This window comes from Oncorhynchus clarkii, chromosome 23 (assembly GCF_045791955.1).
Source record: "Oncorhynchus clarkii lewisi isolate Uvic-CL-2024 chromosome 23, UVic_Ocla_1.0, whole genome shotgun sequence".
Lineage (NCBI taxonomy): Eukaryota > Metazoa > Chordata > Actinopteri > Salmoniformes > Salmonidae > Oncorhynchus > Oncorhynchus clarkii.
Genome location: NC_092169.1, coordinates 8,567,737 through 8,593,968, shown reverse-complemented (window position 1 = coordinate 8,593,968; position 26,232 = coordinate 8,567,737). Strand labels below are relative to the sequence as shown.

The 26,232-nt window shown below is 44.7% G+C and overlaps 2 protein-coding genes across 2 annotated transcripts in view; both read right to left on the bottom strand.

Annotated features, from left to right (window-relative positions):
- LOC139381897 (F-box/WD repeat-containing protein 4-like) overlaps positions 1 to 14,408 on the bottom strand; it is a 40,765-nt gene extending 26,357 nt beyond the window's left edge. The window contains exons 1-5 of the mRNA XM_071125751.1: positions 14,141 to 14,408; positions 12,965 to 13,060; positions 12,378 to 12,467; positions 12,031 to 12,163; positions 11,678 to 11,763 (exon numbers count right to left, since the gene is read on the bottom strand). Coding sequence (XP_070981852.1) covers positions 11,678 to 11,763; positions 12,031 to 12,163; positions 12,378 to 12,467; positions 12,965 to 13,060; positions 14,141 to 14,367 — 632 coding nt within the window. The 5' untranslated portion in view covers positions 14,368 to 14,408. The remainder of the gene's footprint in view (positions 1 to 11,677; positions 11,764 to 12,030; positions 12,164 to 12,377; positions 12,468 to 12,964; positions 13,061 to 14,140) is intronic.
- A 4,790-nt stretch (positions 14,409 to 19,198) lies between these two features.
- LOC139381515 (fibroblast growth factor 8-like) lies at positions 19,199 to 25,949 on the bottom strand. The gene is made up of 5 exons (XM_071125128.1): positions 25,015 to 25,949; positions 24,881 to 24,917; positions 23,678 to 23,858; positions 21,616 to 21,722; positions 19,199 to 20,410 (listed from the first exon to the last, which is right to left on the bottom strand). The coding sequence occupies exons 1-5, from the start codon at positions 25,044 to 25,046 to the stop codon at positions 20,126 to 20,128; spliced, it is 642 nt and encodes a 213-aa protein (XP_070981229.1). The 5' UTR covers positions 25,047 to 25,949; the 3' UTR covers positions 19,199 to 20,125.
- Positions 25,950 to 26,232: the final 283 nt, after the last annotated feature.

The following is a 26,232-nucleotide window of genomic DNA, read 5'->3' as shown; positions in this document are numbered from 1 at the left end:
GGCCGGTAGGGGGGCTTCTGTTGGGCTCTGCCCAGGTCTCAGGCTTAGGGCCTCCTGCAGATTTGACTGACAGGGGGAGGTCCAACACCCTGGGGCACAACTACCATTTGATTATCTTTTTTCTTTCTTTTGTACAACTAATTAATTTACTATTTTTCCATTTTACTTCACAGTTTCAGAATCAACTGCTTTGGCATACAATGTCAAACTAAACGCGGCAGATCTCAAATGAAAAACAATGAGACAGAATAGCCAGAGAGAAGGAGAGATGGACAGAGAAGTTGACAGATAACTGTGCTGATGCAATGTTAGGTGGTTTGGTTGGCGTTTCTTCCTCTTGACGGCTGGGTGGGTTGGCAACAAGCCCCCAGTGTCCGGTCTGGGGCGTGAAGTCACTAGCTCTGCTGGTCAGCTACTACGTAGCAACCTAGCGGTGCCAAAAGCCCTTGTCTGCCCTAGAAAGCCAATGTAAATTACGATTGCCAGAACGGCCCCCCCTAAAAAATGTAGATGACCGTTTTGGGCTCAAAATTTTGTTTTTTATAATCGCTACTGTGAATTATTTTAAAGTTCACTACAAATCGTGATATTGAATTAAATAGTGATCCATTTCCGACTACTACATTTGTCGTCACAGAGGACCACGGGCTGACACAGACCAATCATGGGCCGGCAGGCAACGAGGAGGTTCGCGCCCTCATGCACAGATCTTTGCACGTGCACTTAAGGGGGTGTGGTGTGCTATCCAGATGACAGCGCAGAGTCAACGAGCCTGTCAAGTGGAGATGGAGGGGCTTGACCAATGTCTACGGGGCTGACAGAGGATGACAGAACAGAGAACAGAAGATGGACATGGAGATGGAGGATTGTCCTCACACTATGTTCGAAATATCAATTTGGTACGCAATTATAATTGAATAAGTCAATTATATATCAATTCCAAAACTACATCGTATGTCCAAGGTAATTTTTTATGATGACAAAATGATGCAGTTGCACAAATGATAAAGATAGTCTATAATCATATAAAAATAGAGATAAAATAATATAGTCCACTTTTTTCTCATGGGGTAATCCAATCTAGCCTAACCGAGTTGTGATCGGTTGTTGTGTTTTCAGGTGGAACAATCATGGTCATATGATATCCAGACTAGATAAGGTACTCGCGCGCACTTCACTTTAGTTCATTTGAGTCTGATTTTACAAAGAGAGTGACCATGCCGGCATGTTCTGTATTTAACTGTACTAATCGTCACTCGAAAGAGTCTAATCTTCATTGACTCTCTCCGGCAGGATGAAAATGACTACATCGACCATGATCCTTTGCTAGTTAAGGCCACTTTCATCATGAACCTTAGCAATTTTTTGGTGCCGCTTAGCTCCATTCAGCAATATGGCGCGCTTCAAATTCAAATACTTCCGGCTTCATATGCCATCGGAAGTTTTCTTTAGGATGACGCCAGCGCTATCACTATCTGCCGGTTTTAATGTCTAATGGTTTGGCGTTGAGACAGGGGCGTAGCATGGGGGGGTACTGAGGAACTGGGGCAGCTGTCAGGCCCGTTAAGTGGAGAGGTCCGTTAGCGAAGCCCATGTTAATTAGTGTTGGGTAAACTCATTTGGTCCAATCAGGGTGGCGGGCCCTCAGCGAGTATGACCTCTGACCCCTGGTGACACAGGATACAATAGGGTTAAGGTCACACTCGCTGGCTGGCCCTTATTACTCTCCATTACTCAGATTACTCACCACTCACTGGGCTCTGCTCTGCTGGGGCAGGAAGGGGGGGACAAACAGCACAGACTTACAATGAACCGGTTCTGTCCCTCCGAGCACTGCCCTGATGTAGGGTCAGACCACTCACTGATATTATAGCTGCTAAGGTCAAAGCCTCTCTCACCTGATGTGAGACAGGAGCCCCCTCCTTAAAACCCCTCAATCCCCAATCACCTCCCTGAGCTGCTACTACCACTCCATCCTGAAATCATCACATAGCCCGCCCCCATCTCTGTGGCCCCCAACCCTTCTCCCTTTCCTTCCCAGTCCACTCCTCATCATTAGGACATGCTGGGTCTCCGCTGCCGTTTGGGTAGACTCATCAACTGGCTGCATTATCTAAGGACCTGTGTGGAGGGGTCACACAAACTAACTCAGCTCCTGCTGGGAACTCAGCCAAACTAATATACACACACACAATCACACGGTCAAGCATACACGCACATAATTACAAAAAAAATACACAGAGGCATGCACATGTGCACATTGCCACAAGCATGCATGCACTCGCACAGGCACATGCGTGCTCTCCTACTGGGAGACGATCCCAACAGTACCAACAATGTTAGCTCCAAATCAACAAGCTGACTGCACAGGGCGCTCCACCCCTTCCTAAGACCACCGCAAATGCTCCACTTGTGGTAACCCATCCCCATTCTTAGCCACAACATCACTTTCATTTTCCCTAACAAAAAACTGGACAAAATCCTGGTCTAGGAATCTATTCAAACAAATGAAACGTTATGAGAATTATTTCTCAGTTAATAGGGGATTCTCCGATTCCCCCCCCCCCCCCCCCGGAAATAAAAAAAGTTACCTATTTGAACCCGCTTGGAGTCAAAATACAGGAAATCTAAATGGAGTCTGAAAGTCAAACACATCAAAATGTTAACTTTGTGTCAAACACCATAAAGTCAATGTATGGACTTAGGGAGCAGCATTTCCTCTATTCGCCCTCTGGTCTCTGGCTCAGTGACTCAGTGTTCTAATGACATATCCATTCTACATCGCTGTGGGTTAGTGGTGTTCTTTGGTGTCAGGCTGCACATTTTAAGCCACCAGCGTGGCTTTAGCATTTGGCTTGCATCACAAGTCACTACAAAAGTATACCGTTTCCATGTGTATGACTTTCAGCTTACTACCTAAACCTTCTGAGAGATGGGCTACAAGGGAAACAGATGGACACAATTTATCCTTCGCAGTATTGTAGCTTATGGGCAAAATAAAAAAGTGAAGCTTCATGCAAAATAAATCAAGTTAAACGTATAGTTTAAAATGGTATGTGGCTATCTGACAGCAAAATAAAAGGTTACATTTGACTTGACTCCAATCCTTATTGCCAAAGATGTAAAGGACTGGCACCACTTCTGTGAAATTCAAAGAATGCCACACAAACCTATCACATGAAAAGGAATACTCCAAACAAAACTAGTAAGTCACCATTTATTTAAACTAAGCCCTAGCCAATTACAGAAGAATAGGCTAAATAGTAGAGACGAACACAGACCCATGCAGGCGCTGGGAATGTAGAGGCATGGCGATGGACTCCAGGGGCAATTTAGCTATGCCCCCTGCCCCCCTCTTCCTCCCTCCTCTAGCCAAAAGAGGTTGTTAATTTGTTGCGCTTGACCCCCGGCATTGTGCCCACTGTGTATCTAGTTTGTAAAAAAGTGCTTTTATCTGCTCTCTAAATATGTCTGAGCTCAAAGGGTTATGATGCTTTTATATCAGCCGGGAGGGGGACAATGGCAGGGGCTCGCCCTGACCCACCCCACACCCCCCTCTGCTCTCACACACACACACACACACACACACACACACACACACACACACACACACACACACACACACACACACACACACACACACACACACACACACACACACTGTCCCCAAGCACCCCTCCCCACCCCCCATACCCCCCTCTTGGCCCTTTTGGCTTCTGTTTGTGTCCCCTCTGTCTGAGGTCACCAGGACAGCACCAGGACATTCCACACCCAGCCCCTCTGCTCTGCTCTGCTCAGCCAGCTGGAACGGAACAGAACAGCCCGCCACAATGTATTGAAAACACAAAACACCATCCAGTCTCGCTATAGTAACGGCTATCCTCTAACTAACAACAGCTCAGCATTACATTTCAGATTATGCCGATTATGAGCAAAGTGGATTTCTATAATGGATTACAACAATAGACTATGCCATTTAGCAGATTATTTTATCCAAAGTGACTTACAGTCATCGTACATATATTTTACACATGGGTGGTCCCGGGAATAGAACCCACTATCAAATAGAACAACACCTCACAGCAAAACTCCCCTATCTGACCTAAATAACTCGTATGCATATGTATCTGTACTGGTGTGTGTATGTTTTTAACTGAAAGATGCTACTGAATGTAAATGAAATATATGAACATGGAAATGTAGTATATGAACGTATTTGGATGGAGGCCTAAAGTAATGGGTCTCTCTTGTTTTTCTCAGTGTTTGTGTCAGTAGAACCTGTTTAGGTTATGTTTGTTCTTATTAAAAACGTGTGTAGTTCAGTCCTTGAGCTATTCTTGTCTATTGACTTTCTGTTTTATGTCATGCTGCATGTTTTGTGTGGACCCCAGGAAGAGTAGCTGCTGCTTTGGGAACAGCTAATGGGGATCCTTATAAAATACGAAATGCTATCCGGGCGCTGCAAGTGCCAAGCTCTACCAACTAGGCTTTTTCCACATTTTGTTAGGTTACAGCCTTATTCTAAAATGTATTAAATTGTTGTTGTTTTCCTCATCAATCTACACACAATACCCCATAATGACAAAGCAAAAAAAAGTTTTTTTTAGAAACGTTTGCACATTTATTAAAAAAATGAAAAATGGAAATATACATTTACATAAGTATTCAGACCCTCTACTCAGTACTTTGTTAAAGCACCTTCGGCAGCGATAACAGCCTTGAGGCTTCTTGGGTATGACGCTACAAACTTGGCACACCAATATTTGGGGAGTTTATCTCATTCTTCTCTGCAGATTCTCTCAAGATCTGTCAGGTTGGATGGGGAGCGTCGCTGCACAGCTATTTTCAGGTCTCTCCAGAGATGTTCGATCGAGCACTGGCTGGGCCACTCAAGGACATTCAGAGACTTGTCTCGAAGCCACTCCTGCGTTGTCTTGGCTGTGTGCTTAGGGTCGTTGTCCTGTTGGAAGGTGAACCTTCACCCCAGTCTGAGGTCTTGTGTGCTCTGGAGCAGGTTTTCATCAACTATCTCTCTATAGTTTGCTTCATTTATCTTTCCCTTGATCCTGACTAGTCTCCCAGTCCCTGTAGCTGAAAAACACCATGCTCTCTCATGCCGTCCCTGGAAGAGGTGCGTCACCTGAGTGGGTTGATTTACTGATGTGGTCATCCTGTCTGGGTTGGCGCCCCCCCTTGGGTTGTGCCATGGCGGAGATCTTTGTGGGCTATACTCAGCCTTGTCTCAGGATGGTAGGTTGGTGGTTAAAGATATCCCTCTAGTGGTGTGGGGGCTGTGCTTTTGGCAAAGTGGGTGGGGTTATATCCTTCCTGTTTGGCCCTGTCCGGGGGTGTCCTCGGATGGGGCCACAGTGTCTCCTGACCCCTCCTGTCACAGCCTCCAGTATTTATGCTGCAGTAGTTTATGTGTCGGGGGGCTAGGGTCAGTTTGTTATATCTGGAGTACTTCTCCTGCCCTATTTGGTGTCCTGTGTGAATCTAAGTGTGCGTTCTCTAATTCTCTCATTCTCTCTTTCTTTCTCTCTCTCTGAGGACCTGAGCCCTAGGACCATGCCCCAGGACTACCTGACATGATGACTCCTTGCTGTCCCCAGTCCACCTGACCGTGCTGCTGCTCCAGTTTCAACTGTTCTGCCTTATTATTATTCGACCATGCTGGTCATTTATGAACATTTGAACATCTTGGCCATGTTCTGTTATAATCTCCACCCGGCACAGCCAGAAGAGGACTGGCCACCCCACATATGCTCTCTCTAATTCTCTCTTTCTTTCTCTCTCTCGGAGGACCTGAGCCCTAGGACCATGCCCCAGGACTACCTGACATGATGACTCCTTGCTGTCCCCAGTCCACCTGACCGTGCTGCTGCTCCAGTTTCAACTGTTCTGCCTTATTATTATTCGGCCATGCTGGTCATTTATGAACATTTGAACATCTTGGCCATGTTCTGTTATAATCTCCACCCGGCACAGCCAGAAGAGGACTGGCCACCCCACATATGCTCTCTAATTCTCTCTTTCTTTCTCTCTCTCGGAGGACCTGAGCCCTAGGACCATGCCCCAGGACTACCTGACATGATGACTCCTTGCTGTCCCCAGTCCACCTGACCGTGCTGCTGCTCCAGTTTCAACTGCTCTGCCTTATTATTATTCAACCATGCTGGTAATTTATGAACATTTGAACATCTTGGCCATGTTCTGTTATAATCTCCACCCGGCACAGCCAGAAGAGGACTGGCCACCCCACATAGCCTGGTTCCTCTCTAGGTTTCTTCCTAGGTTTTGGCCTTTCTAGGGAGTTTTTCCTAGCCACCGTGCTTCTACACCTGCATTGCTTGCTGTTTGGGGTTTTAGGCTGGGTTTCTGTACAGCACTTTGAGATATCAGCTGATGTACGAAGGGCTATATAAAAATAAAAAAAATAAAAAAAGGTTAAAAAATGCTTCACCTTAGGGATGGTGCCAGGTTCCCTCCAGAAGTGATGCTTGGCATTCAGGCCAAATCAATCTTGGTTTCATCAGACCAGAGAATCTTGTTTCTCATGGTTTGAGAGTCCTTTAGGTGCCTTTTGGGAAACTCCAAGCGGGCTGTCATATGACTTTTATTGAGGAGTGGCTTTCGTCTAGCCACTCTACCATAAAAGCCTGATTGGTGGAGTGCTGCAGAGATGGTTGTCCTTCTGGAAGGTTCTCCCATTTCCACAGAAGAACTCTGGAGCTCTGTCAGAGTGACCATCGGGTCCATGGTCACCTCCCTGACCAAGGGCCTTCTCCCCCGATTGTTCATTCGGCCAGGTGGCCAGCTCTAGGAAGAGTCTTGGTGGTTCCAAACCATTTAAGAATGATGGAGGCCACTGTGTTCTTGGGGACCTTCAATGCTGCAGAAATGTTTTTGTACCCTTCCCCAGATCTGTGCCTCGACACAATCCTGTCTCGGAGCTCTACGGACAATTCCTTTGACCTCAAGGCTTGGTTTATGCTCTGACAAACCATTTCTGTGCACGGGGCATTGTCATGCTGAAACAGGAAAAGTCCTTCCCTAAACTGTTGCCAGCACAGAACCATCTAGAATGTCACTGTATGCTGTAGCGTTAAGATTTCCCTTCACTGGAACTAAGGGCCCTAGCCCGAACCATGAAAAACAGCCCCAGACCATTATTCCGTTAGACTGCCAGATGGTGAAGCGTGATTCACATATATACGGTGTACCATCCCATGTTCACTGGGCAGTTGTATCAATGACCAAATGTATGCTATGATGTAGACCACAAGTAGTGTTGTATCCATTCTGTACATTGAACAGCAGGCCTTGTCTCTCAGGTAGAGCAAGTGAACACCAGGAACACCTGTATGAGGTGTTGTGTAATGAGAGGCCTGTGAGCTGTGTGTTTGTGAGGTACGTATGAGTTGTGTGCATGGGTGTGTGTTTGAAGTAGCTTAGGAGTGTGTAAATTTGAGGTACCATATGTCTGTGGGTGTTAGGTGTGTATGTGAAATGTGAGTATGTGAGTTATGTATGTAAATGTGTGTGTGTGTGTGTGTGTGTGTGTGTGTGTGTGTGTGTGTGTGTGTGTGTGCGTGCGTGCGTGCGTGCGTGCGTGCGTGCGTGTGTGTGTGTGTGTGTGTGTGTGTGTGTGTGTGTGTGTGTGTGCGTGCGTGCGTGTGTGTGTGTGTGTGTGTGCGTGCGTGCGTGCGTGCGTGCGTGTGTATGTGTGTAATGAGTGGTTCAGAGGAGCTGTGATTATTCTCGCCTCCTGCAGTGCGGGTCCTCCGGCTCTGTGGGCCCCAGAGAAAGCGCCCTGTATTTAGCGTGTGGGAACGCACATTCTGCCCCTTATCGCTGCATTGTTGCAGTCTCTCTCTTTTCTTCTCTTTTTTTTAACTAATTGAATTCTTGACTCCTGAGCCACAGGCCCAGCCTGAGAGAGACAGAAGAGAAAGACATGAATTTCAGGCTTTTTCTTGCGGTTGAGTGGGGCAGAGCAGTGGGGGTGAAATTGGAGTGGGGGGGCTGGAGGGGGCGTCTCCCTGTACTTTGATACTAGAGGTCAGAGGTCAGCCTCCCTCCGTGGTGAGAAAGTGGCGAATCGGGGCGGTTTATCCAACAATCATTTTCTTTGGAAACTTTCAAAGGCATTGCCCCTGCAACATCTTTGTAGTTGTGCTTGAGGAATTCTAGACAAAACAAACCCCAAAAAAGCGCCCCTTTCTCACCTCTCCTCAGGGTAGCTTCTCCCTCCAGTGGCTTCCAGCCCCCTCTCCTTTACGAGTGGTCAGTGTAACCCCCCCCTCACTCCCCCACCCCCTAGTCTTCCCGACATACATTGTGTGCCTGCATTTTGGCGCTGAGAAATGGATTGATCTCATTGGCTCTTTGACACTGAGCGTCAAACCCTAATTGGTCCTTTGAAGTAGTCTGTTATTGGCTATCCCTTGCTGCTCACCCTGTAACACATGCACACAGGTGATTCTCTGGGTGTGTGAGTGACAGCTTTTGTGGTGACTCTCTCATGGACACACAGTTATCTGATTAACTGATTAACACCAGAGTTCCAATCAATCAATTTATCAAATTGTATTTGTATGGCTGAAGTTTTTCAAATAAGCCTATATTTGTGACAAAGTGTCCGACTTAAACCCACAATGAAAGAGCCAAGGTGACAATGGCAAGAATTCCCTAGGAGGGATAAACCTAGCTTTCATTCCATTGGTCCTAGACCATTTCCTTACTCTTCCTACAGAGCAACACAGCAGCAGTAAACAGCACCACAACTCAATGCAACAACTATGGTAGGAAATCCAATCAGCTGTGACGCCATGCTCTCTCCCGTTGAATAGTGACCTGCCTCGGCAGCTCCAGCGCCCAAGACTCAACCTGTTCGTTCTTGTTGGCCCAAGCCTGTCTGCAGGAAACACCTCAGTCAACTATTAACCACCTGCCCCGCTTCCTTATAATTCAAAAGCACATCACCAAGAGTGGAAAGTGAGGGTGAGAAGTGGAAAGAGAGAGGAAAAGAGGGAGACAGAGAGCGAGAAGACCAGTAACTGAACCCATTTTCACCCTCATCCTCTGTCACAAATACAGCAAGTCCTCATATCTAATGTGTAGTACGGGGTTGGGGAGTAGGTCTGTCCCTGAACATGTCAGAGTCAAGTCCAAGACCCGATTCGACCCCTTTTACTCAATTGCTGATCGATGACAGAAAACCTCATGGACATGGACCCAACAGAGCCCAGGCCTATTCCAGTAACCACGTGCCATATGAGGTGGGCTTCTGGACACATACAGTATCCCACAGCGTAGTGTGGAAAGATACACTTGATTGAGAAAAGCAATCTGAGAGAAAAGGCCAGGGCCAGATTTACTGCTGGGATCAATCTCGTCCAGCGCAGGCAGGGACAACACGGAGCCGCATCAGCCTTGGCATTTCACTGCGGCGACAATACACCTCTCTGTAATCCTCTAACAGACCTTGAGGTGATTTTCACTGTAAAACGAGAGAGAGGGAGATGGAAAACAAGGGACACCGAGAGAGGAAGATTACACAGAGAAAGGGGGAGCGGGGAGGATGAAGAGAGGGAGAGGGAAACATTTCAAAGCCCCCAGCCTGAACACTAGGGTCAATATAAAAAGAGTGTGTAGTGTAGCGGAGCGGAGGGATGACCATTGGGTAATAGCAGTATAGAAGTGGTACTATTGACAACAGAATATGGATATGACCATTGTTGGTTAGCATACACTCAATGGCATGACAGCATAACAGATACTGCGGGAAAGCAGCTCTAGAGGACGGTAGCTACAGTACGGTAGCATCGCTACAGCAAGGCATAGCCACGTTAGCAATAGTATGGCAACCCCCTGTCTCCTCCTGCCCCCTCTCTCTCTACTCTTTATATTTCTTCCTTTTTGAAATGTATTTAACCTTTATTTAACTAGGCAAGTCAGTTAAGATCAGATTGCTATTTACAATGACGGCCTACCCCAGCCAACCCAAACCCTGACGATGCTGGGCCAATTGTGCGCCGCTCTATGGGACTCCCAATCACGGCCGGTTGTGATACAGCCTGGAATCAAACCAGGGTCTGTAGTGACGTCTCTAGCACTGCGATGCAGTGCCGTAGACCGCTGCGTCACTCGGGAGCAGGGACAATTACATTGACAACACAAGGGGCTCCCTCTCTCTCCCTACAACACCAAATCAAAAACATGGCACCACCACCCCGTCGAATTTCGACTGTCCTTTAAAACAACATTAAACCATGTCATGCAACACAGTTGGAAGAGTGGAAAGCTGTACAAAAAAAATAGTTGTTTATCAGATTTATTTTGAGCCATGTCCTTATTGACAAGACCTGTGTCATGCAATCACTTAAAATGTATTGGCGGTACCATCACATCACTGACTCTGGCTATGACATCTCTCTCCTTGTATCCCCCTAGCTCTAGGAGTGATCAGTTTGAAGGGGTAGGTGAGTTTATAGGTTCATCAGTGAGTTGACACCTTGATTCCAAGGGGCCTTTTAATTAACCAGGTCATTGGCCAGTGTGTGGAAGGAGCAGATCCATTATCAGGGGGCAGCAGGCTGAGGCACGGCTGCTATTTCAGCCAGCAAATTGGAGAATTAATGAAGTGGATAATCGCCCCGTACTCTCAGAGCTGACGTCCTGGCTGAGCAGACAAGGCCACCGGGGCTCAGCGTGAGTGTGTGTCAGTGTGAGAGTAATATATACTGAAGGAGTGTGTATGACAGAGAGAGCGAGTGAGTTCATATTGTCCGTGACCCTGTCTGTGTGTCTCTAAAATAAAAGTGTGTTTGTGAAGTTGAGTTTCTGTACTGAATGAATGTATGGCTGAGGGGACAGGGGTCAATGAGCAGACACAGCCAGTCTCACTACAGTATCACAGTCTTCCAGGTCTATCCCATTTATATTCCAGTCAATGAATGGAAATGGAATGCATGAATCTGAACAATCCACCCAGAAGATGATGGCTGTCTCTGATCACCTGAATTGAACGGAGTTGACCCAGGGCCTGTTATCCGAGGGGAGCTGCTCTCTGTGATCGTGACTCATGGTGTTTCCACTCTGCCGCGGCTTTAAGGCCAGTTTGACGGATCAGCTGCCTGCCGGTCTGGGGCAAGTGGTGAAGCAGGGATACTGTTACAACCTTGTGCGTCTGTGTGTCATTAAGGGTGTCTGTTTCTGTGTGTGTGTGTGTGTGTGTGTGTGTGTGTGTGTGTGTGTGTGTGTGTGTGTGTGTGTGTGTGTGCGTGTGCGTGCGCGTGTGTGCGCAAGCAACATTAAGTATGTGGGTGTGTACATGGCTGAGCAATCAAAGGGCCTATGAAGGCAACCCCGCTTTGCCTTGATATCCTGTTTTTTCACCTCTCTCGATCCCTCTTTCACTGTTCCCCAGACCACCTGAGGGAAAGAAATATCGTCCTATGCAGTAAAAGAGGACAATGAACCCACTGCTAGGGTTCATCTAGCCCCAACCTCGACCATCACCTAAACCCAAATTGGTGGCTGGCAATTGTTTACATAATAATGGCATTACCGAAGCCAGTGTTGTACTGGACCTTGTCCTGAGGGGGCAGGACTCTCATATATGATGTTAATGTAGCTGTCCGACTATGTTGGAACATTCTAGGCATGTACGTACCTCCATGTGGGACTAATAGCCACAGACCACACCTTGTCATTCATGGGGATAGTGCCTCTGGGGCAGTTGGAAGACAAAGTCCAAATCTAAAAGAAAACATTAGGAAAATACTAACATTAAAACCATTGTAAATGCGATAAAACCATAGTTGTCTGTAATTTGACATTTAATATGCTAATATGACACAGGGTGGAACACACAGAGATTCTGATGGCAATTTATTCGCCCAGCTTGCATTTGACACACACTCTTGGGTTGCCACCCAATGGGACACTGCAGTAGAGCTCTTGTCAGCCAGAATCGTTTTAAAGAAACTGACACATTATGTGCTAGCACACTAGTGTGTGTCTTACCCGGGCTGTTCTGTCTCTGGAGCCGCAGACCATCAGTCCTCCTATGCAGCCCAGGCAGTTCACCTCCTGCTTGTGACCTGAGTACTCTAGAGAGAACCCATTCCTCCTGTGGTGCACCAGGATCTTACCATCTCTGTAAGAGACAGATAATAGTTAATCATAACAGACGTGAGTGTGCTTCTATGGCCGTGGGTCTGCAGTAGTGATGATGCTTCTATTTTCGTTAGTCTAAATATGTTCACAGCAGGAATGGCATATGAGTACTTAAGCAAAATGCTGGACTGAACTTCAACCACTGATAATATTCCTTCCAGGAATTTGGGTCAAGGCGATTATTGCTCGTTTACCTTCCTCCACTAACGAGGTGCACACTCCGATGTCTGCAGCCTGAGACAGATACAGCACATCCCCATTGAGGCTGTATCCATGGCAACAAGCTGTGGGGGGGAACACACAATCGAAACATTTGTTTTTCTACACCTCGCTTCAGACTTCACGGATTGAGGTGACACGATGATTAAAAGGAGATAATGATCCTCCCTTTAGTTGAAACCTTGTCAATTGCACAACCAGAAGGGAACACTTTTTAAAGTCATCTAAGGATGGACAGTAAGCCAACCATTGACTCTCTGGATAGGGCATAGCAGTACTCCTAATGAGCTTCTCAGCCCCAACATCGAGAACTATAAGCTATTCAGCAACCATTTTTCAAAGACATTAACACCTAAATATCTAATACCATTTACTTGTACACAGCTTTATGAAAACGAACTAACAATAGCGCTACAGGAACTCATTGTCAATTATTTCTCCCTAACCCTTCACCTTGCCAATCCCTGTCGTGTGTTCATTGGGGCTAGAGATGAGATGGATTAGGACAACTTCTGAATCTACACTATGTCACCATGAGGCCAAAACTCACAAACACACTCACTTAATCCTCCATTTGAGCGTGACTTCCTTTCTGCAGATCCCATGGCTCCAGTTCTGAGATACCTTCACTCTGTCCTTCAGCGGGATGTGGAGATACCTGTAACACGGACAGTGATGTGATAACACAATTATAACCCCCGAAGAATAACAAATAAACATAAATGCCGAACAGACGACGCTCACAAACAATTCCCTAAAAAAGGCTTAGAATTACAACATTGCATGACATGAATATCACACGGCATAGTGGGACACCTCAAACAGAACCATATTGTTTATATGCATGTTGCAATTAGGATCTAGAGGGGATAAGAGCAGCTAGAAAGATACAAGACTGGTCAGACCTCAACTCAACAACGTCATCCAGGTCTGGGTTCCCAAAAGCATCGTAGCAATAAGATCATCTTAATTCCATTTACACTAAATGGACGAAAGATTATCTTAGTGCTACAACGTTTTTGGAAAAACCCAGTCCAGAAAAGTAGCATATGTATTCACATGTGTTCAGGAGGCTGTGCCAGAGGGGGTGGATACGGGCTGGAGGAAACAGCCTGCTCCTCTCACAGAGCTGAGGGATGTGGTATCCTGTAGCTCTCAGCAGGAATGCCAAGTTCATTTACACTGGCGTTAGGCTGCATCTCAAAGGAGACCCATGGTTCGATTAGAGTGGCTGTCACTGTGGCACATGGAGCTGTGCTGGGGGGAAGAGGCAGTGATGCCAGGATGGCTCAGGTCCAATTCACAATGTTAGGTTCTCTAGACCAGTCAGTCAGACTCCACAGCAGCAAGTGGGAAGAAATAGGCTATTTCTTACAATGAATGTGTCATGAAATACAGTGTCGCCATGTCAACGTAACTACAGTCATTGACCGAGTATTTTATTCTCAGCATTATGTAGCAGCATGACTGTGCGCAATAAGGAATGTGTTATTATGCAGCTATAACTGATTTATAAACGCTGTAAGTCATATCTATAGCATGTAGCCACCAGGCTATCTGCATACATTTTTACAAAGAAACAGAAACGTATTCCTGGGGCACCATATTGAAGCATTGTAGCCCATGCACTACATGCTACAGTGTTGCATAATTTTGCATCAAGGAGGACAAGCGGTGTGACAGACTGTAGCAAGCCGGGAAAAGATGTAAACAACGCTTGGGAATTCATGATGCTTACTTATCATGAAAAGACCACTGTAGCCTACTGTACGAATAACAAATGTATTTCTTACACATGCGCTTCTTGTCATGACATTCCACTTTCTCTATCTTCCTCCTTACTGCGTCCCGATTAGCAAACTGGTAAACAGTTTTGCAAACTTGAGAAAGGCGACTCAAAGACTTGTATTCCAAATTTGACATGATGTGGTAGAGCACATCATCTGGTAACTGGAATAAGAACATTTTAAGTTCTTATTGAAGAAGGTTTCTCTTTTCCGTTTCTGTGTTGCTCTGTATATTTCTCTATGATGTGTATTGCCTCTTCTGTGGTAGTAAAAAAATAAAGTTCTAATAATAGCGGTAAACGATATTCCGTGTTTTCAGAGCGCGTTCAATAGAGAAGACACAAGAAGCCATTCCAAAACAGTAACAGCAGAGCACGCGATGACGTCATGCGGCGTAATGACGTCATACACCTATAATAACCTGTTGCCCTGTCAGGGTACATGTATGTAGCAGGCGTGAAAGAAACGCATGAAACTAGATCGCCTACGTACTGGTTTTGACGAGCAGGGGGGAAAATACTGTCGGGGAAGTTCTGTTCTGCATGTTCAACCAATCCAGTAAATGTTAATAAGGATGGAGTGTTGCCTTGTTAACGTCCAAAGGAAGTCCTGTCAAAGGCTCTTTCCATTTATCCTGAAAATCGGAACATCCGGCTGTTGGGGACATAGCAAAGTCTAGGGTATATGAAATTAAATGTCTCACTCTCCAATTATTATATTGCTTGTATTTGCAACAGTATAAGCAACAGTGACATGTATTGCTTTGCTATACTGTGGCATTTTGAGCTGTTGAAAACCTACACACACTTTCCACAGTGCTCTATAGCTAACTGCTGTAATGTTTTGTTTTATTCTGCAGCTTTATTTACTAACTCTGAGTTTAAGCTTGTCATTGCTTGGCCAGGTGGCCTCTTTGGCTGTTTTCTATTGGCTATTCTGGCATGGGCATGAGTTCCCCGGCAGCAGACATGCTCCGTGGCTTGTGGAATGCCCCTCAGTCCTTCTGAGGGGCTGAGGCATATTGACTGACCCAGTCTCTCTGATGTTTTTGTTGTGGGGTTTTTTTGTATGGCGAGCTTCTTGTCATTGCTGGCGGACCCCCATCTTGTCAGTATTTAAAGCTGTCATTGTCTGACATGTTTTTCTATTACAGCCACAATGGGCCCGTTTGATCAAGGGTTATGGTATGTGATAGGCTGTTTGATCAAGGGTTATGGTATGTGATAGGCTGTTTGATCAGAGGTCATGGTGTGTGATTTGCAGCTTCTAGGTGGCGCTTTCTATTTAGACCAAAGTGGCAGCGTAACCTTAGCTCATTCCGCGTTGTGACTGTGTTGCTCATAGAGAGGTGACGGAACTGAAACCAAGTTCCCTGCAACAACTGGATGGCGACCAGGTCAGACTCAGGTGACCAGGTCAAACCACTATAGGACCATAGGAACCACATCCCACATCAACATTATGATTTAGAAAACATTGTGATTTAAAAAACAACATCATTGACTCTCTGTATGTATCTGACGAATACTGTTTCTAAGCAAAAAGCACCTGCGGTTCTTGGGATGATGCCAACTGTGAAATACTAGAATACTGTGAAAAAGAGTACTGTGGAAAAGGCTTTATAATGCAAGGACAATGGTTTCAAAAATGTTCCAAAGTGTTTTATTTTCTCTGGACAAGTTTGTATGCATTGTAAATCATGTGAGAACCACATATGTTAAATCTCTCTGCATGCAAAGACCAAAAGCAATAAAATACCAAAAGTTGTACAGTGGTGAAATTACTACTAATATCGACCATTCAACTGTCGCAAAGCTCAACAGTTTCGTGTCACTAGCATCCATTTGTGCACATTCACATCACAAGGGTGCTCTAGCCTTCAGTTACAACAGGCAGCCCCAAAAGTCCTTGATCAGCTGTGCATAACGGCACATCACTGAAATATGCATATCGTTTCTTAGAGACGTGTCCTCTGTTGAAAGCTGCACACACTGAAAGGCCATGTCCCAAACACTGGGACATCTAAAAAAAATCATTTATGGGTCGGGTCTCCAGCTGAACTGACATGGCTAAAAGGAAATGAAGAGGTTGGGAGGAGAGAGCTGGGGAGCAGAGGGGTACGCGGGGGGGTGGTATTCCCTTTTGATCTTTTTAAGGCAGAGAGGGGGGACTCTCCCTGAGCAGGCAAACACATTTAACTGGTAATTGTTCAGATCATTCTGACAATCAGTCTTGGAAATGCATGGACAAACAAAAGTTTACAGCTCCAATTGGAAAAGTCAACAGGTCTCCCGGTAAGGCCCGTATAAACAAATGAAACGTATGAGTTGGAGCTCCACTTTGATCAGTGTTTGCGTTTCAATTATTCAGCTTGGTTTGGCTGCTGGCTCTTCCCTAACATTGAAGGAAGAATAAGGACATGGATTTAAGGGGGATCTCTGTCACATGGAAGGAAAATCAATACAACTAGTATTCTAGGCTCCAAGAATGAAATGAAGAAAACGGGAGTTAACTGTGCACTATTTCTGGACAGTGTCAAACACACAGAAACCTCAAACCCACTTGGTCATTGATTGCTGCTTATTGTGGTTTTCCTGTTGTTTTTTGTAATATTCTCTATATTGAGAAAAGTAGATGGTAAACATACCTGAGACCTCAGTATGAGTCTCCTGATCAGGATGATAATAAAGGAAAGTTTGTGGTATTTGATCTCACACAAAAGTTGTACTTTTTTTAAATTAAGATATATTTAGATGTTATGAGTTTGCAGGGCAGGGCAGTTTGCATCATTTTGCAGCAGTTCTGCATAGGGAGGCAGGGTCGTGCTCCTTGCTCACCCCTGCTATTCTCCTGTCTCAGCGGGGGGGTGGGGCTAAATTGCTCCCTAAGCAAATGAAGAAGGTAGTTCTTGTTTATCTGGGGTTAAGGACGATGGTTGTGGCTCAATAAAAAACGAAAGAAAGCAATTTTACCCCCTGTTTCTGCAGCAGAATTGCTCTGCATTTGCAAGGCTTCACAGGCTACACAGAAGGTGCGACTTTTCCCACAACGTACTCCTTCCCCAGTGTCTTCTGGGACTTTAAAGTCATAGGACCAACACAGAGCTGTAACAGAGTGGGCAGACTAGGGAGTCACTACAGAGAGCCCAGGGGGACAGAAACCCTGTTAATCCATCATGGAAGGACTCAATCAGATTAATGTCAAGTTTTGTGAATAGACCTTTTAATTCAGTCTTCAAGTATGGAAGAGCATTTCAACTCCTAAGCACTGACTTAACAATTAAGATGTGAGGTTAGATACGGTAAGATATAGTAAGGCGTAAGAAAGGAAGGGTGGGGGGGGGGGGGGGGGTAAAATCATGACCATAGAATAAAAAAGGCATTTGGGATAATGATCCTCCCCAAGACAACAGAATTCAGTCAACATTGAAAAATAGTTGTATGTTTTTTATTTTTTACCTTTAGGCAAGTCAGTTAAGAACAAATTCTTATTTTCAATGACAGCCTAGGAACAGTGGGTTAACTGCCTGTTCAGGGGAAGAACAACAGATTTGTACCTTGTTAGCTCAGGGATTCAAACTTGCAACCTTTCGGTTACTAGTCCAATGCTCTAATCACTAGGCTACTAGGCTACCCTGACACCCCAGAATTATATGCAGTAAATCTTAGACATAAATGCTCTGGACTTTCAAATAAGGGACATTACCAATTTGAATATACAATGAACAGACTCCTTGAAGTATAAGTTGCCAGTGAAGCCTGCCATGCTGCTCTTCATTGAGTTCCATAATTAGACTTTGCTCTGGCATACAGAGCTCAACCAGAAGGCCTTACTATGCCTTAAGTAGAACACACACCAGAACGATGGACGGCCGAGTGCAACCGAGTGCCTCTAACCAGAATATCGGACGTCATTTTCTGTTCATTTTTCGAAGATTCTACACTGTCGGTAGGTGGTCCCTGTAACACACAGTCATATCAAGATACTGAATAGCTGCCTGCTGCGCTTGGCTGCCCCTCATTCTGATATGTGTGGGGTTTTTACAGAGATGCATCACCAGGTCTTGTTCTGCCATGCAGAGCTGCATCAAGAGACCCTTCTGTAGCAAGATAGTTCTGCTTAGTCTGATATGGGGGAGCAAGAGAAGCAGAAGGGTTCAGAAGACATCTTGGAAAGAAATGAATCCCTGGAGACACTGTGGCCAAGGAGTTGTCAGAACCCAACCTCCCTCACTCAGCACAGCTCTCCACCCATGAGGACACCGTCCACAAACAAACACACACACACACCGGGGCTGTCCAATCAGATTATAAACACACACAACGGGGCTGTCCAATCAGATTAAGCCCTGAGGTGTTAAAGGAGTGAGATGAAAGAAAAACAGCCGTCTGCACACAAAGAGACACAGACAGTTACTGAACCTGGAGAAACCAAAGCCTTAAACAAACACATTGCTATCATCTCTGAGACAGTTACTGAACCTGGAGAAACCAAAGCCTTAAACAAACAGATTGATATCATCTCAGGAGGACCAAGCAGAAGAAGGCCAACACACTTCTTCTATATGCTAAAGGGCTCCAACATCAGTGACCTGCTGTAGTCTTACACTGCTTGCTATAGACTGCTGCTTGGCCTTCTAGGGGGGTAATTTCAAACAGAGCGAAGCAGGAGGGAATCTCTTTATCAAACTTTACAGATAGATATTTTTCTACTGCATGGTTGGAGGACGAAAACATTTCCCACTTTAAAGTTGACATTTCTAAGATCAACTCAGAGAAACTGCAAATAGAAAGACATCTCTATTAACAACAGAGCTCAAGGGTTTTAGATGTATGCATAAAGGGTTTGAAGGCTGGGAAGGGATGACCTTCTGTGTTACGTATCATCAGAATGCTTTTGTGATCCAAGTGACCTGTGCGTGTGCGCGTGGAGTGACTTAAGCCATCTCCAGTGTGTGCTTAATGACACTTCCACTTTCCAAGGCGGTTCAATGAGTGTACAACAACCACTTAACCAACAAGAGTTTAATATCAGTATTCTAATGTACATTTATTACACATTTTAAATAAATATCCCGTCATTAAAATTATTTGCACACATCCTCAAATAAAAATAGATTTATATATGTATAAAAACAGACAAACCAAAGGGCAACAAAATCAAAGGGAGTTTCCTACATGTCGATGCATTTTTACACCTCTAATTTAGTTAGAACTATAGCAAGAAACCTGTGATTATCAATGTAGCTGCCACATGTTCCATTGTGTGTCCTTAAAGCTCTGTTTGCTTTAACTGTGTTTGTCTGTATAGAATTCCAGACGTAGCAGGGGCACACCACAGTGTTCAAAGCAGAGGTGCCGTGGCTGTGTGTAAGACTGAACGCGACATTACCCAATACTGAGCTCCTGAACGCAGCATTTATGCTTTGTGTGTGTGTGTGTGTGTGTGTGTGTGTGTGTGTGTGTGTGTGTGTGTGTGTGTGTGCGCGTGTGCGTGTGTGGGGTGGGGGTGTACTGTATGTGTCGCTGAACACAGCATATTCTGGCAGTACGGTCGATCAGGGCCCTTCAAGTCTCTTGGAGCAGCAAGTGTGAGTCCAAACAACTCTGAACCGTCAAACAAAAGTAAAAACACAACCTAAATTACAGAGATGATAAAAAGTCCACTCTCTACGAAGAAAGGTCAGCACCCCAAATGTCTGATGAGTTATGTGAAACAACTTAACACAGGTCAGTACTAAAAGTCTCAAGTACAAAAATAGACTTCTTATTTGTTTCTGTTTTCTTTACTTTCTGAAAAAAATTGTAAAAACTACATGTTAGATATAGTAATGTTCAGTACAAAAAAAGAATGTCTCTAGAGGTTTTGGACAGAGGAGTTCATTTCAGCTTCAGTCAGTTTTTCCTCCTCCTCTTTTCCTCCCTCTCTGACCCCCCTCAGCGTTCGGCTGAGAAGCGTGTGCGTTTAGTCCTGGGGCTGAAGGGGTAGTGGACGAAGTCAAAGGGCTTGTGCTGGGCCGGATGGGTGGGATGGGATCCCAGAGGCAATCGTTTCATAAAATGGACCTCGCGTTGGTGCTGCCGCGTTCGCGAGCCTTTCCGAGGGCGTCCACGTCTAGTGAAACCCATGTACCAGCCCTCGTAGCGTGCGTTCCTCAGCGCCGTGTAGTTATTCTCCAGGACAATCTCTGAGAAGATGCAGTCGTGGCCTTGCCCATTTCTCTGTGAAAGACAAACACGCACACACACACATACATACCAGGTCAGTCTGAGGTTCTGAAGGAGCTTTCGATGAAGATTTACAGATGGAAAATATCAGATGTATGAAGGCTACCCCCGAACAGTATGTCCCTGCACACACACACACAAATACACATGCGTGCAGCCCTCCCCACACACATGAAGCATATGCTACAACCATTACAGGCCCAGATCAGAGAGGGGGGATGACAGTAAGCGATGAGTCTCCCCCCTCAGTAAACACAGAGACGCAGGCAGTGCACCAAGGACCACTCACGGGTCAGCAGCCTAAGACACCATCATAGGAGAAATACCTCAGGAGTTCAAATTCTTTATCAGCTTCATGTGTGGATAAACTAGACTAGTCTCCCTTCGGTACAATCAAATACATGGTTGACTAGCATCCATTCTATCTATCTCTACGTTTTGAGAAATGGTCCGACAGGGTGGATTTTTTTATTTTCCTGCTGGCTTCTACAGTGAGAGCGAAGGGAGTTTGTGCTCTTGTATTGTGAGCAGTAGCTAGGCCCTGCGTCCTCCCACAACCCCTCCAGCCCAAAATCCACTGGACTGTGACACGTCACACACCGGCAACAGTAACTTAGCTCAACAAGCTCAACCTAGATGGACAAAATGGGCTGTTAAAAATAAATCTAGCATTCATGCAGCCAGCTAGCAAGTGCAACATACACAAATATACACATAGTAATTTAAACACACACACACACACACACACACAGGCTGTTGCTGGGCCGGTATGGCAGAGAGAGGCAGCTCAGGGCAGATGGTGCACCTGGCAGGGTTCTGTGGGGGGGCGGAGATGGCAGCCCTGTTTATTAGCCAGCACAGCGAGAGAGGAGCAGAGACACCCTCGGACCCACAACACGTTACACAGAGGAGGAGACTTCCAACAACATACAACGACCCCTCTCACATGCAGAACCTACCAGAGGTGGACGGTTCTGGAGCCTAGCACTAGAGAACCAACAAACAGAACCACGGCCACACTGAACTATGGTAAGAACTGTTGCAGACTGGCCATACAAAATCCACTGGTCTTAGAACCCCCAAACAGAACTACAATATAATCAAACAGCGGAACCACCGACAAAGAACCTCGAAAGCCTGAGCCAATGGAAAATGATCATAACCCTCAGTGGAGTGCTCAGAGGAACTGTTCTCTCTACCTTTCCGACCAGCTTCCCCCTCTTGTTCATGCAGATGTAGAGTCCTGTCTCTGCTCCTTTGATCCGCACGCGACTTCCAAACGTGTCCGTCTCTACGACGAGTTTGGCTGAGGAAACAAAGGAGTTTTGTTATCAACCAGGCGTTGCCACTATTAGTAATGGCACGTTGCTCGATGACATCGTTTGGTTGATTCAGTTTATACTTTTATACGAGAAAACTCTATATATCATCAGACACACACACACACACACACACACACACACACACACACACACACACACACACACACACACACACACACACACAAAACCTGTGGGGACCATTCCTGAGGATTTACGCAAGCTTAAATTCTTGCAGAATGACAAAAACATGTGTACCACAATTCTTTGAAAACTGAAGAGGCCATCCTGGAAGGACTATCAACTTAAAAAAAAAAATCTTTACATTTCTACTCACTTCACACATAAGAACCACATTCATAGATCACGCTTGGAATCAGAAGAAAGAAAACACATAAACAGAAGTGTGTTCAATGGTTTATCTATGTGTCTATGTGTACTGTAAGTCTCACAACTGCTTCTATGGTTGTAAAATAAGGAGGCGTGGGTTTATCAAACTCAAATGTGTTTATCTATGTTGTTGTGGCCTTCCACGGAGGCACGCCATGTCGACAAAGCCGTTATAAATCAACTTTTCATAGGCTTACAAACAGTTGTTATTAGCACCCCCCTACCTACATGACGATGACACACACATTCATAGACCAACATTGGGAGAAATAAATAACCCATGGTGCATCTGGTAGTTTTACTGCTCAGCCTCTATTCTTGTTAAAACAGATCAGAATTCAACAAATAGGACTACGGACATTTCAAAATGTTAGCCACATGTATGTCCCTTATTAGAGATTCTAACCCCTCTTTGATTCATGCACACTGTGGTCATTGAGTTACAGTTATAATCAGATGGTTGGACTAAACAATAAAAGCCACAGCTGCAGACCCACACATGCAAGCTGCTACCAGGGTAAAGGCGCCACTGGCACAGGTGACCGGAGCACCTCCACACCCCCTGGTGCAAACCACAAACACACACACACACTCAATAAACCACATTAGACAGGATACACACAGAGCCAAAGGTCCAGTTTGCTGCCAAATTATATTTAATTCTAAAACCATTCAATGGCAATAAAAAAATTAAAACTTTTTATTTTAAAATAGAAATTCCAAGTGTGAACAAAATATCCATCTTTGTGAATATGCAAAAATGATTAGATAAATGTAGCCTGGCTGTCCAGGGGAAACGTAAAATGCAAGCGGGCTAGTTGGAAATTCAGCGCGGTCTATTTTTCATAGTAAACTGGTCAGAGTACAGAGAGAGAAAGAGCTATGCAGGAAATGTTCAGAATGTTAAGGTAAAATTATTTAGAATGGCTCTTCCAGACATGCATTTCTCTGGAGAATCACCTACAGCACAATATTCAATCCAATTTAAATTTGAGGTCCGCGGCCTCTTCTCAACAATACCTGATAGATACCGTGGCGTGTTATTTACCGTAAAAAAATAGAGAAAAACAACTTATGTTTAATGTAGTCGCTGTATTAGGTTACTAACCTCCCACTGTGCATAGATGTCAGTTCAATGTCTAGTTTGTATTTAGGCCTACATTTAGTTGAGTTGTCAACGTGAAATCAACTAAAATGTCACCATGTCATTGGATTTATGTTAAAAGTTGGGTGAAAAATATATGAAATGCCCTTACATTGATTCGTTTTTCACGTTGATTCAACGTCATCACATAGATTTTTTGGGGTTGAAATGATGATCCAACCAGATTTTACCCAGTGGGTTCTTGCACATGATTGTAATACAAAGAAAATGGGCCTTTAGACCCTATATGCCTATATGCATAGCCCACCACTGTTATATCCATAGGGCCTACGTTAATTTTAGTAAGTTAGTTTAGAGTTTTAAACTTAATGCATTTTGGCTAGTTAAAACTGAGAAAAAGTGTGAGGAACTTGAAACAAGTACACAAAGTTTGTATATTGGGCTTACCGTATACGTCTCCATCGTCTGCCATGGCGTTGATCTTCTTGTTGGGCAGAACCTGTACGTGCTTCCCGCTGGTTCGGCTGTAAAGCTGGTAGGTACGAATTAACCTGCGGCTCACACGGTCCGTCACCTTGCTCTGTTCGCTTACATGCTGCGTGAAATTAGGCGAGGACTGATTGGTTACCTGTCAGAAATTAAATGTCATCACAATCAGTATTTTGAAAAAAAATGGCCTCAAAGTAGGCTTTTACAGTTGCCTATGTTTTAAGCAACAATATCCTAATTTTGCTCTAAAACCAAAAGAAGCCAATTTGGAAATATGTTTCCATTTTTCTTTAGGCCTAATAACGCATCACTTGATAAAATGCAATAGACCATAATGATTTAATCCTAATGCCAAGGCCAACAGTTCCTTAAATGATGTATGCATCATTTGTAATGTAGGAAAACCTTGAACTGAAAAAGTGGGCGCAAGGTGCAACAGCGTGTGCGTAAAAGTGAGTGTAGGCAGATAGCGTGGTGTTAGATAGATACTAACATGTCTAAAATATCAAATAGGCTATACATAATAAATGTTTAATATTTCACTCACAATAAAATGGAGCAAGTGGGCATATTAATTACTATATTAAACGTGTCCCTATTTGACACTTAGCCATACGCCCTCGTGTCTGTTTCAAGAAACGACAGCTAAGGAACAATGATGGAAACTTCTGGCCCTAATATTTGAACCCCAAGAGATTTTTCAGACTTGCCTTTCCCCACGCGATGCCCCTTCTGTGCCCACGCATCCTGCGCGAGGGAAGTATGTTCGCAAGATACCTGCCAAGCTGTGACGCGGGCGGCATGCAGCGCGCCCGCTGCCCCTTGCGCCTTGGGGCCCAGCTGATATGTTATATCACAAATGATATGACGATCCATCACCTCTCTCTCCCTCACTGCTCGCTATTATTACCCCGTGCTTTCAGTCCCAGAAACCATATGTTTTAACAATTTACATTTGATGTTCTACGAATTTTCAAGATGCTAAAATAACGACATGTCGTCCAATGAGATTTACAGTTTTATCCAATAATGAATAAATCCACTGAGACTGAACCGTTTGTAAATTATTGGTAAATGAATCGAAAACGCGTGAGATATTTCAAATCATAATCAATCATTAAAATAAATGTTACATTTCAAATCACATGCATATGGACATACCTGGGCATAGTAGCAGAATGCAAAGAAGTGTAGGAACCTGAAAAGAGAAACATAAATTAGTTATTATACATTAGGGCACGTAAATCACACATTAATCAACAGAAGGAGAATTGAGAGTTGCAGGAAATACTCACAGATAACTCAACTGGGATGGGAGGCGTCGCATGTTGATTGTGTTGATTGTTCCTTCGATAAATGCAGCTGACAGGGCTTGCAGTGTTTCAAAATCGAGGTTATTTGGTAAAGATAGGCTTTGTGAAACACTGGTTTCGGTTGCAATCCTCGCTCTTCAAAGACTTCATTAAAATCCCAAACGACCAAGGCTGGAGGACGTGGTTATTTTTTTGTCGTTGTAAAAAAAATGGGTTACATTTCACGTCAAATAAATGTCCATAGCCTGTTTTGAAAAGACGGAGGGCTCACGAATTATCGTCAACCTTGACAGTGAAATGCTAAACTGAAAATGATCATTGATAACAATGATGAATGATTATTGATAAGTGTCTGTCTGTCGGTCAGGCGGCCCTCTAGTTTACCAACGTTTAAGTGCACTTAGAAAAGGTGCATTCAAGTTTTGTCAAAAGCGCTGGTGAGTTTTCTAATAATAAGAATACAAATGCAAAAGCAAACAAGGTCATCCTATGCCAATGAAGATGACAGTTCATTCGCTGTAATATTTATCTCTTTGTAATTCCTTCAGAGAATCCTCAGTAGCTATCTTCCAGTTTAGCCGGTTGTAGAGAGTTTATATATCGGGCTTCTCGGTGGTGGATAACGTGCGCGTCCCTTGCGTTCAGAACGGGTGATGTTGCCTCATTGATCGGTAGTGCAGGACTGGCGACTCTCCAGTCTCCCCTCCTCTCCTCCCATCGCAGGCTCCAATGTCAACCCCTTGTTCGCACTCACACCCCTGGTTAAAATGGAAGGACGATCTGCGAGGAACAAGCCCCCTTTTTCTGCAGAACAAAAGCCACCCCCCTCCCCCTGCATTTAAAACATATATTCACCTGAGGAAAAGTCAACACTTGCGAGGAGAAGCAGGAGGAGTCTTACATACCCAGTGCGCAATGACGCTTCTGCGCCGAATTACCGAAGGAATTAATGAAATAACAAGAGTTAACGGAACGTTCCTGGTAATTTAACATATATTAAAATCTATTCCAAATGAAAGAGAAAAATTCAAACACAAATTTGCAATCTATTTTAGTACAATGACCGCATATCATCAATGCAAATGATTTTGCTTTAGTTTACAGCTACATTATGGCTATAGATTTGGCCTGTTTTTCGTTTTAAGGATGAAACAGATGTGTCACTGGGATGAGTACAGACTTGTAAAATGCGTATCTTGT

Bases quoted from the DNA above. Each gene is read 5' to 3' on its own strand.
- LOC139381515 (XM_071125128.1), bottom strand. From the start codon at position 25,046: ATGCGACGCCTCCCATCCCAGTTGAGTTATCT. The intron at 24,918-25,014 runs GTGAGTATTTCC...TTCTCTTTTCAG, and splicing joins CCATCCCAGTTGAGTTATCT to GTTCCTACACTTCTTTGCAT. The intron at 20,411-21,615 runs GTAGAGAGAACA...TGTCTTTCACAG, and splicing joins GGGGGAAGCTGGTCGGAAAG to AGAAATGGGCAAGGCCACGA.